This window comes from Triplophysa dalaica, chromosome 13 (genome assembly GCF_015846415.1).
Source record: "Triplophysa dalaica isolate WHDGS20190420 chromosome 13, ASM1584641v1, whole genome shotgun sequence".
NCBI classification, from domain to species: domain Eukaryota; kingdom Metazoa; phylum Chordata; class Actinopteri; order Cypriniformes; family Nemacheilidae; genus Triplophysa; species Triplophysa dalaica.
In genome coordinates, this window is record NC_079554.1 from 14,145,372 (window position 1) to 14,164,538 (window position 19,167).

The window sequence follows — 19,167 nt, forward strand, 5'->3', positions numbered from 1 at the left end:
CCGCAGTTTACTGTGGTGTATATTATTGTTAATAATATAATAGTTTACTACGGTATGTGGACAAATATATAATTATTGTATAGTTAAAGAATGAAAAACACAGAAAAATTTAAACGGAAAAAAGTAACTTGGGAAAAACTAAATTATTTGGCCCCATTATCCCCAACTGTAACATAAGGGGCTGTGTTTTTGCCAGCCAATGGCGTGTTTTTTCAACTGTTTTCAATTAATACGGCACGTTTGTTTCCGCCCTCAGCGCTGGTTTAATGCATTTTCCCACGATCAGCGCCGTCTGGAGTGGGCATTTTCTGCCGACGTCCTGGCATTTTCAGCCGCGTATAAAAGCGCCTCAGTGGATACAGCACTTTTATGTCCTTCATTTGTTACCCACCTATTTATGTAATAAACTACACATATTTCTTTTTATGTGTATATTGTTTCCAATATAACAGACGTTTTATACTTGGGCTAGAACCGTTTGGCCTGTGTACAGAACTTTAAAGTCCCATTGAAATAAAAAATGACAATTCTTATTTTTTCATGAAATGTTGCAGCGTTTATGGTAAATAGATTATCCATTTGGCCGTGGGTCATTTTCTTTTTAAATTCAAGTACCCTCATTATCTTAATATCTGAAAATGCACTTCTGCCCTGAAATGACTATCCATCTCAAATGACGTAAACTAGACGGCTTGGTCAGAGCACCCGTTAGCTCCTCCCCTTCAACTGTCAGTCTGCTGCCAGTTTCATTTTAAAATCAATGCAACAGCTGTTTTTACATATCCAATTAATTCACTTGCAAAACGCAAGCCATGCCCACTAATTTTCTCCTTCAAAAATTCATTTTCACTCGCAAACGTGTCCGAATACGGAAGTAAAAAAGATCGCAACTTCCGGTTCACAGGGACTTTAAACCTCTGTAGCACCAGAGCTACGTGCAAAAAAAGTTAACGTCCAGCCCTGCATATTGTAATCTTTCAAATGCTTGTTGCGATGACAATTTGAAGATGTTTTGTATTCAACTATTAAAAAATAACTCTAATATACAGCTGCTGTCCTTTCAAAACCTTGGATGTCCAAATTTGCTGTTTTTCAGCAACTTTTGAAATGATTCAACACTGTGTTGACAAAGTTGACAAGCACTTTTTTATACTTTTTATTGTTTAAATCTTTGAAAAACCCAGTGACAAACATAAAATGTGACTAAATACAATGATTTATGGCAAAAAAAATATATATGGAGATACAGGGTTTCAGAAGGACATCTGCGATAAGAAGGTATAAATGACTTTCAGTTTATCAACGGATCTTTCCTTTTTTTGTAAGCCAAACTACTAATGTTGGCTTTGATTCAACCACACAACACCCCTCTAGATATCAGTGTTGCTGTTATGTTTCTAAAAAATGTATAAAACCTATGAGTCAGATAAAAATGTTGTTGCTATCTCTGAAAAAAATCTTATGGTTAGCTGTTAAGACTTGCATACTTTGAGACTTTGAAATGGATATTGGTTTTCTACTAAACAACAGAATCTGAAAAGTAAATCATGTGTCTGTCTTTAAGTACCAACACAGTGCATAGACATATAATGCATCTATCTCAGTACAGCTTTATCCACTAAATGCAGCAAAGTAGTGTTTATCTAAAAGAAAAGATCTTCCCTTTCTCCACTCGCTAGGTCCCACCTAGATCCCCTGCCAAGGAATCTGGTGAATCTGCAGCAAAGTGATCCAGGGAAGAGCAGCAGTGCCATCTGCAAAACAGCTAAGGGGCAGAATCACAGTCTATCTATAGGGGAGTTGCGTATGCAAGGACGGGGGGGTGGGGTGGGTCTGCTCCAAATCTCAAGGGCAAGAACCAAGCGAAAATTGCAAAATCTGTCCATATTGCTGATTTAAGACCGCCTGACGTTCTGCCAACCCGACCTGCTGCACGCGGGCAGACCAGACCTACACACTCCCTAAATCTATCATCCATGCGGGTTCAAACACAGGTGCAACAGAGCAAAAAGAGGGTTCTGGTGCCCTCTCCTTCTCCATGCTCTGTGTCTTTCTTTAAGGACATGAACAGGTGTGGGTGTGCAGCCTGAAGCCTCCAGAAGGTGTAACTCGAGAGGTCCTGATGTGCTCTGGTGCCAAATAAATGCTCACAACTCACCCGGCCCTGCCACTTACGTGAACTTGAGAGGTGGAAAGGTGAATATACCAAACCGCCCCTCCCAGAATGCTATTTTGAAATGTACGCACATGATCCATTTAAATCCAGTCGAATTGTTTAATCATTTGAAAATGATGTTTCTGTACTTCCAAACAACATCTTCTTAGTACTGTGTGTCACATAACTAGACTGGTAATATTTATTGGACAAACTTAATTTGCACAGAAAATGGCGTTGGTAATTATTTGCAACAATCTGCACATGTGGTACCCGAATATGTGTTTTAATAAATTTTGCGTAAATTGACACCAATACAGCTACCAAAAAGTGTAGGCATTAGGGGTGTGAAGAAACACATATCCCACGAGACACAAGACTGGGTTCACGAGTCGAGACGAGATTTTTAGACTTTTTTAAAGAAATACACAATAATGAAATATATAGGGAAAAATAGTTTTGTATTCACCTTAAAACAAAAATCAACTTGTACTTAATGAAACAAATGAAACTTCTATTTTAATTAATTATATTATGCAGTAATAAACAATATGTAAATACTGCAATATGTTTTTTCACAAACTCAACTGACAGGCAGTAATTGCACAAAAAAAATGCTTTGTTTTCTTAACAGGTGCAGCTTTTCGTAAAGACCTGTGGCAGTTTTCTCTATATGCTTTTGCATAGTGCTGAACTAACTGAACCCTCGGAGCCTACAGAGAAAATGTTCAAAGTAAATAAACACGTCATGTTTTGTGCTAACATTGCACATAAGAGACAGATTATCTGTTTTTGAAGAGGTTTGCATGTGAATGTATTTAAAATAACTTAATGTGAACTTGCAACCGCAATACTGTCCTTGTGGTCCCAAAAACACTGTTAGCAGCGCGAACCGCCTTAAACATTTGTGCTTATCCACGAGGTGCACGCAATCATTTAAATCCGTCCATCTAGTGTGTGTTTAAATAAAATAAAAAAACGTGGGAAAGTAGTGCTGTGGGATGGAAAATCACTGTAGCTCACAGTACGCACATACATTGTGCAGTTATTAGCGTGCTGGTACAGTAATAAAAACATTTAACAACAAAATGTGCACTCGCACAAACGCTCCCAAATATATTTTGAGGTCACACAAGTAAAATATAGGGAGCATATGCGATTAAAATGCTTGCAATTTCAAGCCCAACACCCCATCATGTCAATTGCGTGAGGATATTGTGTTCTCCCGAGATCAGTCGGATCTCGCTAGACGCATTGGATCTCATCACACTCAAATGAGAAGATTTCATGGTTGTGCACAGAACCCAGACAGTTAAGGGTTTTAAGAAGGGGAATACTTACGAAAGAATGATTACATCGGGCAGGTGATGGGTATCAACACAAAGGGATAGATTACCAGAAACAAGAGGGCGGGGGCTAAGAGACGTGGCGCAAGAAATAACAAAGGCCACTTGTCTCCACACAGAACACAAAAAGCACCAAAGACATGGTACTGTCATGACTCTGTCCACACAGGAAGAATACACATGACAAGGTGGACAGAATCATGACAGCAGATTCAACTTGTTCCTGAACATAAGTGCTACTTAGTTTTTTAGCTTTTGTTCTGCTCATCAATGCTGACAAATATTGCTCATTAAAGGATAGTTCAGCAAAAAAATATATTGATATCATAACTGATTTACCCTCATGTTATATAAAACCAATAAGTGACCTTGGTATCTGTGAAACACGACAGAAGATATTTTGAGCTATGTCTCATTTGTGTACACCTACAAATGGCAGTGAATGGGGGCAATCTTGTTTGCTTACAAACATTCTTCAAAATATCTTCTTTGTGTTCTGCAGAAAGAAAGTCATATAGGTTTGGAATGACATGAGGGTGAAAAAATGATTAAATATTTTCATTATGGGGTGAACTATCCTTTTAAGATCAGTATGAAAACAAAACATAGTTTTGAACAAATCAGAGCATTTTAGTAGGTCAAGGGTCCTTTCTTCATCTTAGTTGAACCTTTATTCTCTAAAAGTGATAGTTCACACAAAAATAAAATTCTGTCATCAATTACTCACCCTCGTGTCATTTCAAACCTGTACTTCAAAAGAAGATTTCTCGAAGAATGTTGTTAACTGGCTCCCATTCACTTGCATTGATTTTGTATCCATACAATAGAAGTAAATGGGGTACAGGGCTGTTCGGTTACTAACTTTCTTCAAAATATCTTCTTTTCTGCGGAAGAGCAATAGCTAAACAGGTTTGAAATGACGGAGGGTAAGAAAATGATGAAAGAATTTTAATTTTTGGGTGAAATATCACTTTTATACATCAAATTTCCTAGCAGTTCCTGCCCTTCACAGAACAGGTGGCTCATATCCCTGTATCTAACACCATAATGATACGTCTGAATGCTCTGAGCTCTCATCTTTATCACCTCTATATCAGCATTTGGTTAATCAGCAGGTTCCTTAAATGTATAATGTTTTGTAGGACAAATATGTTCTCCTTGAACTTGCAGCTGAGGTTTCATAAAGCAGCATTTCCAGAACTAGACCAAGGACCCTATTCATGAGCCAAAACCGTTGACCCCATCAGTTCAAGCCTCTTCAAAGATACAAATTTTTAAATTCCAAACAAGTGAACTACCCAGACCACAAAGTAGGCGTTGACAGGCATGCAATAGAGAAAATATATGGGGGTGCAGGGCTGTACAGTGTCGCACATGCTAAGAAAAAAACGGTCTGTGCTAAGACTAAATTTAATAGTGTAGTAGACGTGCGATAAAGTTTGGCAGGTGCATTAGACAGAGCTGCCTGTTTGTGTGAATTGCGTTTGTTGTTGTGCTTGTTAGTGAGTGATGTTAACTAATCGCGCACCACTATTTATTTTTCGTGTTTTTTTGCAATTAAAACTTGTTTTTCCGTCTGCATAGAGTCCATTAGATTTCAGTCCAATGAACTGTGCTATGTGGGAAAACACAGAAGGAATCAAGAAAGCGAAATTCTACTATTTTAATGTCCACTGCTTGTTCTGCATGTCTATGAGTGAATGAGTTGCACACTTTAACATGTTACGACATCCCGTCAAAATAAAAGTCTGGTTAATTTCAACCAGAATATTTATTTGTAGTAAATTCATAATCTGTGGTAAACACTATTGTATACTTTAATATTTACTATAGTAAGGTTCAAATATACTATAGTACACAAGAATTTTACTGCAGTTTTAGTATGATACATTATTTTTATGGACAAATGTATTTATTACTGTATATTAAAGCATTGAAAATGCTGAACATTTAAAATAAAAAATGAAGTTGTGAAAAACTAAAATTTATATGGCTTTATCCATTTGTATTTATCCATTTGTATTTATCCATTTGTATAAAGTTAATGTCCCTTTTCAGTTACCTGTCTATTTATGTGATGACCTGCACTTGTTTAGATATTTACAGATGTATACTACAGACTGCTACAACTGTTTGGCATGTGCTACAAAACTTTAAACCTCTGTAGCACCGGTGCTATGTCCGAAAAAGTAAACGTACGTACAGCCCTGGGGTGGGTGGGTTGCTACGGACAGCTGCTGAGGTAAGAGTGGCACGTATTAAAAACACTGTGATTTTTGTTCACAATTCAGCAATTTTAATCAAACCTCCAGGCTATTTAAGATCTCCAGGGCTACACAAACCTCAGAAATGCAGATGTAGATGTACAGAGCTTGAGGCATTCTTTAAATTACTTAGACTTTTATATAGAACAGTTTATGAATGTCTCACTAGGATGAATGATTAGGATTTAACTAGACTTTAAACAAATTTCTTTAAAGAGACATGTTTAAAAAGGGTATTCATTCATTAAAACAAGAGTGTTTCTTGCTCCACTGTCTGTGGATGAGCAATTATAACATATTTTGATTTAACATTTATTACATATTACACTCCCAAAGGCTACAACTGTAAGTGACTCTCGTCATTGAGCTCCAGCTGATATTGACCATCTTTGTTGGTTGTGTGTAGGGTTGATAAAGATGCAACATTGTTCATACAAGATAATTCCACAGAACTCATATAATACAATAAGACATCGGGAGGAAATGTATTAAAAATGCAAAAGTCATTTCACCTGTGCTGTCAAGCAACCTTACAGGGATGTGTCACTATCGAGTCCTTGAATGACACAACAGAAGCAATGCTGTGATGTTTTAAAAGGAATGATGCTTAAAATGAGTTTGGGTCAGGAAATAAGCTTATGGCTGTGAGTGTGTGTGAGAGAGAGAGAGCTTTACAGATAGCTATAGTACTGTGCTTTCCACTATAGGCTTCATCCAAATGACAAATTGTATTACTCTGCAGTATAGACTTACTTTGAACACATTCTGCTACAAAAAATGGCCTCCCGCAAGAAAATAGTCAGCATGTATGCCTGACTGACCTCCATTTACAGTGAAAGAGGAATACAGATTCTCCCGGAAGAATGAATATGAATAAAATACTGATGAGTTTCGGTATGCACTCCGACCTTCACCATCTTGTGGTGTTCAAAGAACAATGGGAGAGACCCAGTTTATCCTCATAGCTCATACTGAGGGTCCTGTTCGGACCAACGCCTGTGTGCCCTTGACAGAGCTGTCAGCTCCAGGGCCCCTCTTAGCCATCTTGGTCCCAGGAGGCCTTATGCATTTCAGACATACAAAAACTATGTGGTAAAGTTCTAAGACGAGGATTAGCTTATTGCTTGTGAATTATCTAGCAGCTAATGAGCCCCAACATATATGCCACTCTAATGTAATCCTGTCAATAAATTATACACTAAACATACTTTACAAACGTTAGTGCCGTAAACACCTCCACAAACACACTCGGGTCTGAGCAGTTGTGCTGTCATTCACCACAGATGGCTTATATCCCGTCGGGACAAACCAATGCTGGAGGGCAGCGAGAGCAGAGACATCAGTCTCGGTTTAATTAATCTGTTGGAAGCTCTTTGAGCTAAACCGGACACATGAAGCCCACGGAGGACAGACCATCACTCATCAGCAGTTCAATCGATTTATGTACCGACATTCTCGGCTCCGGCCCAAAGCTCTGTGGTTTACCTTTTTACCTGGGAGCCTCGCATTACTTATTGCCTGGAGCTATCAACACTCGGCATAGTCCCTGTGATGGAACGGCAACAGCGGATGAACACAAAACGCTTTAAAATATCCACTGTCTCCACCTCAATTGCGGATCACAGTTACAGACCCCTAAGAGCTGTCAAAACAAACAGGTGGGCTGCAAATATACTGTACTAGTGTAAATTGAAGGCTGTTTGAGGAATTTAAATAAATGATTTCATTCTTATAGAGTAAAAGCACCATAAAGTTTAAATCCGGCCTCCAAAAATATGCATAGTCATAAATCTCCTGATCTGATACAAAGTTCAAAGTTATAACAAAATAACTTCTCTGTTGCATTGGTCTACAATTCAGTGTGGTTCTGTAAGAACAACTTTATCTATCCAACAATAATGTGATATGCAAGATGCATCTTAAATAACAATATTCTAATTGCTTTATTGCTGTTTTTTTTGGAGACCAATCTAACAGGAAGGCTTACAGTTTTGATAATATATAATATATAATGCAGCATTTCAATTTTCCTATCATTTTGGGAGATGTTGTGAAAAGTTTGTTAAATTTAAGCATAAATATTAAAACTCTAAAATATAAAGCATAACAGCCGAGCTAATCACTTTACTTTCACTCTAAACTCTCACTTTGCAATGTTTCAAAATATATTGCTGCTCTCTTTTGAACTTACATAATTTGACATTTGTATTATTTGCCATAGATCATTATTATTAGTCATCCTTTATGTCGCTGGGTTTTGAAATGTCTAACCGATGAAAAGTTTAAAAAAGTGCTTGTCAACTTTGATAAAGAATTTAAACATTGAAAAAGTAGTGTTTTATCAATTTCATGAAGAAGTGAGTTTGGACATCCAAGGTTTTGCAAGGATAGCGATGATTTGTGCAAGCTCCTATCTGTATAACCCTTTAGTAAAGGATTCAATTCTCACTATATACAAGTTGCTTATAAGCATGCATATTTGTAGAATATTGGCTGTTTATTACTACTTATAAAGCCCATATTCTGCATGACCATATTCTACATCCCTAATCCTACCCAATATTTAAACCTAACAACTACCATACTAACTATTCATAAGTTAATTGAAGCAAAATTCGTAGTTAAGGGTTTGATAATAGTGAGAATTGGACCTTAAAATAAAATGTGACCGGAAATATTATTATTACATGGAAGCAATGGCTACTACAGTAACTACTGATTACACATTTACAGCTGAGACATGATGTCTGTACGGACTCATAAATTGATGACCTAAATCTGCCGCAGTAATATCTCGGAGCAGTATCTAATCAATGTATGGTCAGCATAGTTTTAATGACCAATATCATGACATGCTGCTTCCTGTAATGTAGTTTCTCAGTAAGAAATTTAAGATGTATGTCGAACTGTGATATGTCAGCATACAGCTCCTACTACCATCGTGTCTTACACTTCAGTACAGATAAACAGCAGACCATTTTAGTCTGCTTTAAATTTAGATGAGCCAAATTATGTGATTATGTGTTCTTGCTGTTTCTTTCTCTCCTTTGCTTACTCCAGCGTTAATCCTCCGAGTAGCATAGCCTTGTAAACTAATGGTACTGTTAAGCATGTTGACAAAATGTTTATGTGCTCTCCTACTTGTCAGTCGCTTTGGATAAAAGCTTCTGTCAAATGAATAAGTGTAAATGTCAATAAACTTCTTTTAAATGAGAAATGATAGGCTCCAATAAGTGTACTCATATGATATATGATGTACTGTATACAGTAGCAAAGAACTTTTTCCTTAAACAAATTTTTAAAAGACAAAATTCATCTGATAATAATAAAGGAGGTTGAATATTTTATAGTAACGTGTAAAAAGAATTAAAAACAGTACGGACGAATATAATTAACGAACAATGTCATACGTGCTATTAAGCTCTCACACAGCATGTCTTCCATAAATCTAATGATAATCAAGGCCAGGATATGTTATACTAATCCATGTAATCTCTTATTTCTTTTATGTCTTAGCACGTTGTTGTCGTTGTTGACTTTAAAATATGATACTGTGCAAATAAAATTGGTGTTGAAACATCAGTGGTCTGGCTTGTTAAACTAGCTGACGCAATAAAGTATGGAGCCGGTGCTTGAGACCCGTGTGTGCTTGTGTGGTGGATGTATTAACTTTTAAGAGGCTAAATTTAAACCTTGGAATGCAGAAGGCTTCCAGAAAAACATAAACTCCAAAATACTGGTGACTCTACATCTGGATTTAGAGAAATTTGGACAAACAACACTTTCAAGATCCACTTGATCAATAATTACGACGTAAATCACAGAAGCTCCTGCTTAAATTTACAAGGGTATTTGAGTTCGGGTGTGTCACAGCCGAAACTGGTTAGATGTTTTGTTGTTGTCGCTTACCAGTGACTGTTAATCACATTTTTATTGCCTTATGTCTCTATAATCACCCTCCACTTATTTTGTAAATCATTATTAGATTTTATGCTTCCATTACTGATGTCCTACCCAGCATATCACGGTCACCTAATTAAATTAAATGAATTGAATCATTTATTCATGTTAATTAACAAGAAAGTATTTCCTACAACATGAGCAAACCAGAACCTCAGGCAGTTGCATAAAGAGGTACTGACGGAGAGAGAGACATTGGACTGCTGTATTTTTGTGTGCGGTGAGCAACAGCAAGGACTGAATTAGGGCACCTTCCACACAAAAGGTGTGGTGGAGTCTGCAGGGCACTGCTATTCCATCAGACTGTAACCTTCACTGCCAAAGTTGTCAGTCTAACGCTTTAACAGCAAAGCCACACACCTGTCTCATGTAAGATCCTATAACAAATCACAAATTATAAACCGTTGATTCTCAATCTATTAAGAGCTTGGCAATACAACAAAAAATACAAAATTTTACACAACTGCTAATACATAAATGTGTCAAATAAAATGCATCCAATAAAATGTGGACCATTCCCATGGCTCAGAGAATCTTACTGGCTGTGTGCCACCCAGTCGGGGCGACATTATCAGAGTTATGATTATAAACGATTACAGAAAAATAACGCAAGCAATACATACAACAGTTCGTCTCAATTTCCCTAACTAACCTAACTGTGACGGTAATTCACACCGCGGTATCCTGTCATATCGTTTACACAGGTAACTGCCATGCGCCACTGCATGTAACCAATCTGCGTCGAACCACAGAAATAGAAAAGTCCTTAAGAAGGTGAGAGGATCGTATCAGATGTAATCGCATCTGCCAGGATATTACGAACATACACAGAGGGCACTTCTGTGTGCATTGAAACACAGCGAATTCTGTTGAAAAATAGCGCACGAGCGCAAACTGTGATCCATGAAGCAGTCGCGTGCTCGGGCAATCCCAACAATGCATTAAACATGTTTTACATCAACTAGACAAGCCATACACATACAACTCTCATCAGTGAAAGATACATAAATTACACCTGCATCCTGACGTGGCTGTTAGCTCTTTCACGAGCTTTGACCACAGGTGCGCAAACTCGCACCTGAGGCAACTTCCAAATAAGGAAATAATATTCTTAATAGCGAAACATACGCAATCATAATGCAAATAAACAACAATGACCGCTATGAGAAATAAATCGTTGCTTTAAAACAGGCACTCAAGGCAACATTTTTGATGTCTCAGCATAGTCTTCAATGTGATTGAAATTTTAATTACCCCTTAAGAATGCGCAAAAAGACCCGAAAGATTTTCTTTGCAGTAAAAAAGGCTGTTTATACTTACAGTTCGTAAGAACTGAATCTCATCTTCCCCTTCACCACCTTCGGCCATGGCTGTAGAAGAGCCTGCCTAGTCTCCGAAAGCCACCACTGACAGCGAGCAGCGGAGAGGCGCTTCTGCTGTCCTGCCGATATTAGCATAGAGCTCCATCCAAAGCCATATAGGGGAGCGCGGGCAAGCCCACTGTTGCGCGCCTGTCACTCAGTGTCACAAGCGCGCTCACGCTCTTCTTATTCCCTATGCAGTCGGGATGACGATCTTATCTGCATCACCTCGCACGCTGTAAGATGCTAAAACAAATAAATAAATGTGTAAATAAAGGGTTAAAGCTGTTCAACAAGCATTCTGCGCAGTCGGTTAGAAATGGTTAGAAATCATGATATTATATATGTTTATTAACAAACCCTTTAGTACAGGAGTTCGACAAACAGTAAAATTGCATTTTACCTGTCTAAAGGTGGTCTAGAAGTTGCAGACCCAGGAGCTTTGATTTATTAATGTTAGTTATTAAAAATACAATGTAAAACACAGGAAACTTTCGTTTAATTCGTAAATTTAATATAAAACGTTGAGTTCTAGTTACATATCACTTGACAGGGCAAAAGTGTCCCGACTTGGCTCATAGTGGGAGGCACTCGTTTAAACCTTGTGGCAATAGCGTCATCTGGCGTCCAAGCATTTACATTTACGCATTTGGCAGACGCTTTCATCCAAAACGACTTAAATTTCATTATTCAATACATTTATACTTAGGTATGTGCAGTCGTCTGTGTCCGAACCCGCAACCTTGCGTTGATAACGCAAAGCTCTTACCGCTGAGCCACAGGAATAGCAGTCACACAAGTTCATTATTTGCCAGTCCTGGCATGCTGTTATGATCATTAATTCCTCTTGTCTCCAAGCACATAGATAAAATATGAATATACTTTTTAAAAAATTACCTCACCTAAGAAGCAATCCGTCGCCATCCCTTGAGATTTTAAGATTCATAAATGGGTGATGTAAGATTTGGACATTCGTATCTTTCTGTGTTGGGATTATCCTTCAATATTCAGTAGCCAATTACAGTTGAATGTTGTGGGAGATGTCTTCAGCAGAGCTCTTGGAGCATTTATTTCTTAACAGTGAACGGTTTATAGAGGAGAACATGGCGTTTCTGAAAACGCCTCAATTAATCAACCGGTTAGGGTATATTCATTTGAATGCCAAATAAGAGCACTGTGCAAAGAACTGTATTAGACAAAAAGGGGCTTAATTTATACTTAGGGGGTTTCAACCATGTCCATTGTTCGTTAGGGTGGGGAACACATTTCTCTTGAGGGGCCTCACCCACGTCTACTGCCCAAACAATCCTACAGTTGCCCATTAAACCCCAAAGGTTTCACTTGTCCATTGGTCAGTGGGGTGGGGAACAATACAATCTCACAGGTGACATGGGTCATTCAGGATCCTCCATATACTATATACACGGATGTAGAGTTGCAGTGTTGTCTCCCAATTCTAATAATTTCATACCTGTTCTCTTATAAAGTTTCAGAACTGTAATGTGTTTTGGAGGAGAGCCAGTGCTGAGTAAATGTTTATCGCAGTCAGCAGAAGAAAAATAACAAACAAATAGAAACATAAGACCGGTTGACAAGTAACAGTTGAATCTTGGTAAGAATTCAACTCTAACTTTAATTCAAATTAATGAGGTTGTTATTCAGAAAATATATTTTTCTATAAGCATGTATCTATGTCATGCTATCGAAATTTATAGTGTCGGCTTGCTTTATTTTGCAGCCTGTTAATGTACTTAAGTTTCATTTAAATATATTGTAACAATTCATGCCCATATACAGTATAGGTAAAATAATACAATTACTATTGTTATTCTTATATAACTAATGTTATTTTTCTCAAATTGAATAAGTAACTAGGCTGTCATGAGCATTTTCTTTAGCTATACAAACTAGTCAGAGGGGAAAACATTTCTTTCCTAACCATTAATAGTCTTGGGTCCACCCAAATGTATTGATTGGCTGTTGCATTAGAGAGGTGGGACCATCATAGATGAGAGTGAGGGTCTTGATAAGACAAATGAAGCAACAAAACAAGGCTTTTTGAGATCCATTCACAAAAGTATTGCCAGGCCAGGCCATGATGGGAAATCAACAGAAGAACAAGAATTTAGATTTTCTCAACAACTGGGATTAAAAGAGTAAAAATCCGAGTGGAGAGGATAGGATCTGTGCTGCTCCTGCAGTCGGACTTCAAGACTTCACGAAATTCAGAGGATGATCAAGACTCATCAAGTGAGCTTTCAGATTATAACTATTGATATGACCTAAGAGATGCTGGAATCAGTTTAAATGGGATTCAAAATGATCTACAGGACCCGATAAAGACCACTAAACATATTCTTCAAGAAAATCCAGAAATAAGAAACCTGGTTCCATCATATCAGCGTGGGCTTGGGTTTATGGAACATCAGGAAGCTTTATCCATAGTGAGAGCCAAGAGAGTCAAGGTAGAGAACATCCATCAAGTTATTGCTGCCAGTTCAGACGGTTAGAGAGATAATATTCAATCACCACTGGAAGACTCAACCAGTGGTGGGTTTTTGCATACAGAAAATTACTTTCCCACACAGGAAAATATACAAGATGAGGTTTTCCCTTTGGAATTCTGTGCATTATATGAAGAACAAAATGTGCAGAGTTGCCCATTTGAAAAAAACAAGTGTATCAGTAGCTTTTGTCCTGTACTGTGTGACAGAAAACATAGAATTCAGGTCACATTTTCAAGATGAAAGCACACAAGAACATTACCTGTCTGGGCATAAACAGAACGATATCTGTTCAGCCAGCCAAACAAATGTTAAATCAGGGAGGAAAGACATCTCTGCTTCTTTAGATGCTGGCTGTACATTTCTACCAAGAGCCATAAGGCTAAGCAGTGTGTCTCATCCATTATCCCATTTATCATGCACCTCCAGGCCTCTGCCGCAGTATTGTATACAGCTGTTGCCTAAAGAGGTTGCAGAAGACTACAACAAAACAACACAGGAGGGAAAATATCTTTCGGGCAGCACAGACGAAAGCAATTGTAATGGATCTGTATCAATTCGCAATGAGCTGAGATTCAGATGGAGCCCTAAAGGTGTGTGACCCGTCTCATTCTGCTTACTGATTTTACCCAAAGTTAAAGCGGCCCTTACACACAAGGTTTCTGCCAATCTCATATTAATCTTGAGTACCTATAGTGTAGTATTGCATACGTCATATCTTCGAAGAGTACTTAGTTTGATCACATTTATAAAAGATAGATACAGCTCTACGATTTCTTCCGAAATCATACGGCGCATGCGGGGGGAGGGGTAGCCTGAACCAAAGCACATTGTCAACAAAACACAGACATCAGTTTCACTCACCGCATGCGGTTCATGTACTGCATCCTTTAGCGCTGGGACCGCTCAATATATATAATATGTTTCAAACCATCTCCAAATCCAGGTTATATCCACCGTTTACCCAAAAAGCAGTGAACAAACAAACACCTGAACTTCTCAAACATATGCTCTCTCTCTCTCTCCTGTACAGAAGGTGAAGTGACGTCTGCGCATGCTCCTTCTCCTGCTCTCCAGGCTCCAGCGTGCTTTTCAAGGAGAATTGCCCTATACAGGGCTAAGAAAAAAATTGTTACAACAGTTTTATGTTCAAAAAAAACTTTCAGAAACCTGTACGATCACTGGAGGAGTGTATGGAGCAAAGAAATACTACGCAATACACCCAACTCGTTTTTTGACAAGTTGAGCATGCATGAGAAGACAGCACGTTTAATATTGTAAAGAAGTCAGAATGCAAGACACTTCGCTGCAGCGCCCCTTAACACTTGCGAGCCCAATAAATTCAAAATAGTTTGAAAAACTGTTTAAAACATTTGTTATTATTTAGTTTTATATTTAAGTGTATGTTGGCTATGAAATGTTTGTTTTTCACATTGCAAAAGATAGAAATTAACAAGGAAAACACTTCACTTGATAGGATTTTTCCTTTATGTCAGCTGCATGTGCGGAACACTTGTCAGGGAAGAAAAGGCAACATGTTTTTGAGCACATTCTTACCCAGCTTCAATTCAGGTAAACATATTCTCTGAATGCCCCCGTGAAACATGGATTGTGTCTTTCGACCTTGATTTTGATTAAACTGTAAAGGAGAGAGACAGTTCAGAAACCGACGTGTTCGACTTCATTAAGCTCTGAGCAGAACGATTTATGACAATCAATGTTCTGTGAGAGTGTTTTAAAAGCATTGGTTACGAGAGTTTCCATGATAACTAAACAAACGGGAGACAACCGGTAATTTATGGATATCATCCAGCACCCCAAAATAATACCAAAACACTTCAAAACAGCCTTCATTATTCACAAACAGTGTATAACACCTTGAAAAATGACATATGAGCCAACCAAATCACAGAGATGGCATTCGCACGGCTTAAGATCCCAGAAAACCCTTGCTATTAATACAAATGACAAGAGGTCCCCCAGTAATACTAATCTTTAGCGGAAAGGGCTCATGGCACTTCAAACGATTTCATACAATGCAATAGTTAAGCACAGTACAACAACGCTCCATGTTTTTCCCACATTTTTCTCATGTGCGAACCAGTGGGCGGGGCTAGAGAAGTATTCGTTGATACTTTTCTGTGGAGGCGGTGTTCAACCTATCAATGTCGTCATAGATAGGTGCATTACAGAACCTGGCGTTCGCTGGGCCTGGTGTCAATAACAGATGACATTGTATGCCGTTCCCAGTGTGGAGCTCCGCAATGTTGAGAGACCGCTCTCCAAAGGGAATGTTACTGTCGCAACATTGGTTCCCTGAGAAGCGGGAACGAGACATTGCGCAGTCCGACGTGTTCGCCACTCATCAACTGTGCAGGTGTCTCTGGTAGATTATGAGGTATGCCGTTAGAAACGGGAAAAAACTATGTGAGCATGTAAAGACAGCGTGTAAGAAGATTACAACTGAGCGAGCACAGTCTATTAATAAACTGCTGTGTGAAGGTCCTTGATCAGTATCCAAAACTAAATGCATCAGAAACTGCTCCTCTTTGTCTCCCTTCAGCTTGGACATGCCGTAGTTCCCGGTGGTCATCACATCCATGTCACTGTAACTGCTGTTGTACATCATCTGCCCCGGATGAACCATTCCACACGTACACTTCAACTGCAGCATCATCACATTACAGCACATCACACACACATCATGGTGATAACTGCTAACTGAAGTGTCTGATCTTACCCTACTGCTTTGTGTCCTCTCTTTGCGCTCCTGTAAGGTGGACAGGTAATTGACAGCGGCGTGCTCGATCACAGATGTAAAGACTGAGCTGACCCACAGGTAAATGTCCACATTTGATGTAAGACACTATGGGCATGAAGGCGTTAAAACCCGTGATGATGGTGGACCTGGTGAGCAACGTGGTAATGCCTGCAAAGAAACTCCAGACGTCATAACAAATCTACAGCACTTGAATCACTTACGGTGAAAAATATCATTGTCAGTGTAAGAGGGGTTCAATTATTTCACTAAAACTCATTTTTGGGTGAACTTTAATCAATTCCGTGTGAATTCATTTGATTAAATTTGATGACCAGCTGTCCTACATTGATCACATTGCAAAAATAATGCGGTCATGCCGATATGCCTTATTCAACATTAGAAAGGTTAGACCCTATCTCACTGAGCAGGCCCTGAACAACTCCTTGTCCAGGCCCTTGTAATCTCAAGGTTGTACTACTGCTATCCTCCCTGGTCGTCCTATCAAACCACTCCAGCTGGTTGACTAAATGTTAATGATCAAACTAATACAAAAGAGAGTGACCCCTTTCTAAATCAAAGATTGTGCAGAATTAATGCTGTCTCTCCTGCAGTTTATTTATTTCATATTAATAGTAAGCGTTCCACAGCAAACCATTTTCATTGCAACCCTATGCAGACCCTATGATTCACACACGTGAATCAAAGAAAGTTTCACTGGCGTAACAAAAATTGATGTAAAAAACATATTTGTTTATTTGCACCAAAAACAAAACAGATAATTGCACATATCATAAGAATATTTAAAGGAAATTTTTACGATGCACTTTACAACTTTAGCTATAAAATTTATGATTATAAATCCAAATCATTGCAGATTTTTTCGTAAATACTTCACAATGCATCTATATAAATCGATTTTACATTGTTAATTAATTTTGATATATATATAAAACTTCTAGATTGACCGTCTGCCTAAAAAATTACTTGATGGTTTCGTATTTTCAAGAGATATTCTGTAGACGTTCTTTCTTCCAGTAGAGCACACAATGAAACTTTCTCAAATCATCAGATGCTCATCACAACTAAAGTGCAAGAAACCTTAACTCAAGATGTCATAATATATCTTTTATTTGCATCTATAGTTTTGGAATAGCGCACCACTAACTGACTAAGCAGATCACCAGACGTTCAATAACTCACCCTGTCTTAAAGTGTGTTGGAAAGGTGAAGGCGCAGATCCTCCGGAAGGGAAACTCCAGGTTGGAAGACTGAGTTGTCTCGTCAATCATATACACATCATTCTTTCAATCCATCAACATCATGTACCTGTGGAAACACAAGAGAAGCCACAGAATGTCATGGAGACAGACGGTCATCATTAAGTGCAGATGTGGCTACAACTTGCTTTTTTATTTTATAGATAAGATCGAAAGACATTGTGATGTGATGTATTACACTATACCATGAACAAATGTTTGCATACGTGCAACTGGACACAGTGTAGTGATCCATCGCTTTAAGGGATAAAATAATACTCCGCTCATAAATTCAAACACCACACAATACCAGATTCACAATACAATGACAACCTTTTTTAAATAAATAAAAAAAACATATTGAACAAAATCTTTTAAGCGAAACTTAAATTCTAATAATTTACTAATTAATTTGTTTACTTATTGGTACATTTATCTTTTTTCAATTAAAACTTGTGTCATTTACACATAAAAGCACATTAGTAAATCCACTGTATGCAGAGGAGAAAGTGTGCCTCGCTCTCAAGCGCTTTCTGCCACCATTTTGCTTTTTTTGGTGCCATTGCCATGGTGAATCATAATATTAGAGCTCCATTGATAATGGCTTATCGTAGTTATGGTGCAAATGCTTAACTCTACGCAGAGTTGATAGAACTAACTCAAATCAGTTGTTCTGAAACTAAAAACTCAAAGTTTCGCATCGTGGTTTTAAACAACCCAAGAATTCACATTTTAACTCGTTGTTGGTTGAACCTCCCTATTGAAACGGGCTCCTGGAATGCAGGGGAAGGAACCTGGGCACTGCTGTTTAATTTGTTTATGATTTATTCTGCAGTAACACACTGCCAACCTCAATTGAGTGTTTTTTTTATGCATGATGATTTTATTGATTTTAAAGTTGCTATAATGCTGTGATGTAATCAATTGTTTAGATGATTTCCGTTTTGTCTGAATTGATGAGATGTGTTCTCTTCTAGTATTTAGTAATTGTTCCCATTTAATTTAATTACTTTACTACTCATTTTAAAAATAGTTTAGAAGTGGCATGAAGGGAGATAAACAGAGACTTTATCTTGATATTATGCCTTTGAATTGAAATACATTTCAATGTCCAATGTCTTTCATTCCTGAAATAGATCAATGTTTTATATAGGCAATTAGTTTTTGTTATACTGGTGGGAATAAACAGGTTCTTGTGGATTTTAAAATATTTCATTTTATTATGTCAAATACACCCTCTTACAATCAAATTGGAATTTAACAGTACGCTAATAATAGATTGTATTTAAGTAAAAAAGCAAAATAGATGCCTTTCACTCCCCACTGATATGTTTGTCCTTATCCAAATCAAAAGCAATTTGTGGGAGATGTAAAGACAAACAATAACAAAAAAAAATATTATCCACAGAGGAGAATGACCGTCAGAACAGAAGTGGACCACTTGTGAGGTGAATGATAAATATATTCATTTTTTTTAAAAACATTTGTTTCCTTGGTCAGACTGTATCAAGGTTTTTTGAGGTTCAGATCAAGGTTGTCATCATTGGATATACAGTACGG

General features: G+C 37.9%; 1 protein-coding gene across 1 annotated transcript in view; it reads right to left on the bottom strand.

Moving 5' to 3' along the window:
* The window catches only part of ryr3 (ryanodine receptor 3), an 85,166-nt gene extending 73,987 nt beyond the window's left edge, over nucleotides 1–11,179 (bottom strand). Inside the window, exon 1 of the mRNA XM_056764505.1 lies at nucleotides 11,046–11,179. Within this exon, the coding sequence (XP_056620483.1) occupies nucleotides 11,046–11,093 (48 nt within the window). The 5' untranslated portion in view covers nucleotides 11,094–11,179. The remainder of the gene's footprint in view (nucleotides 1–11,045) is intronic.
* Between the last annotated feature and the right edge of the window lie 7,988 nt (nucleotides 11,180–19,167).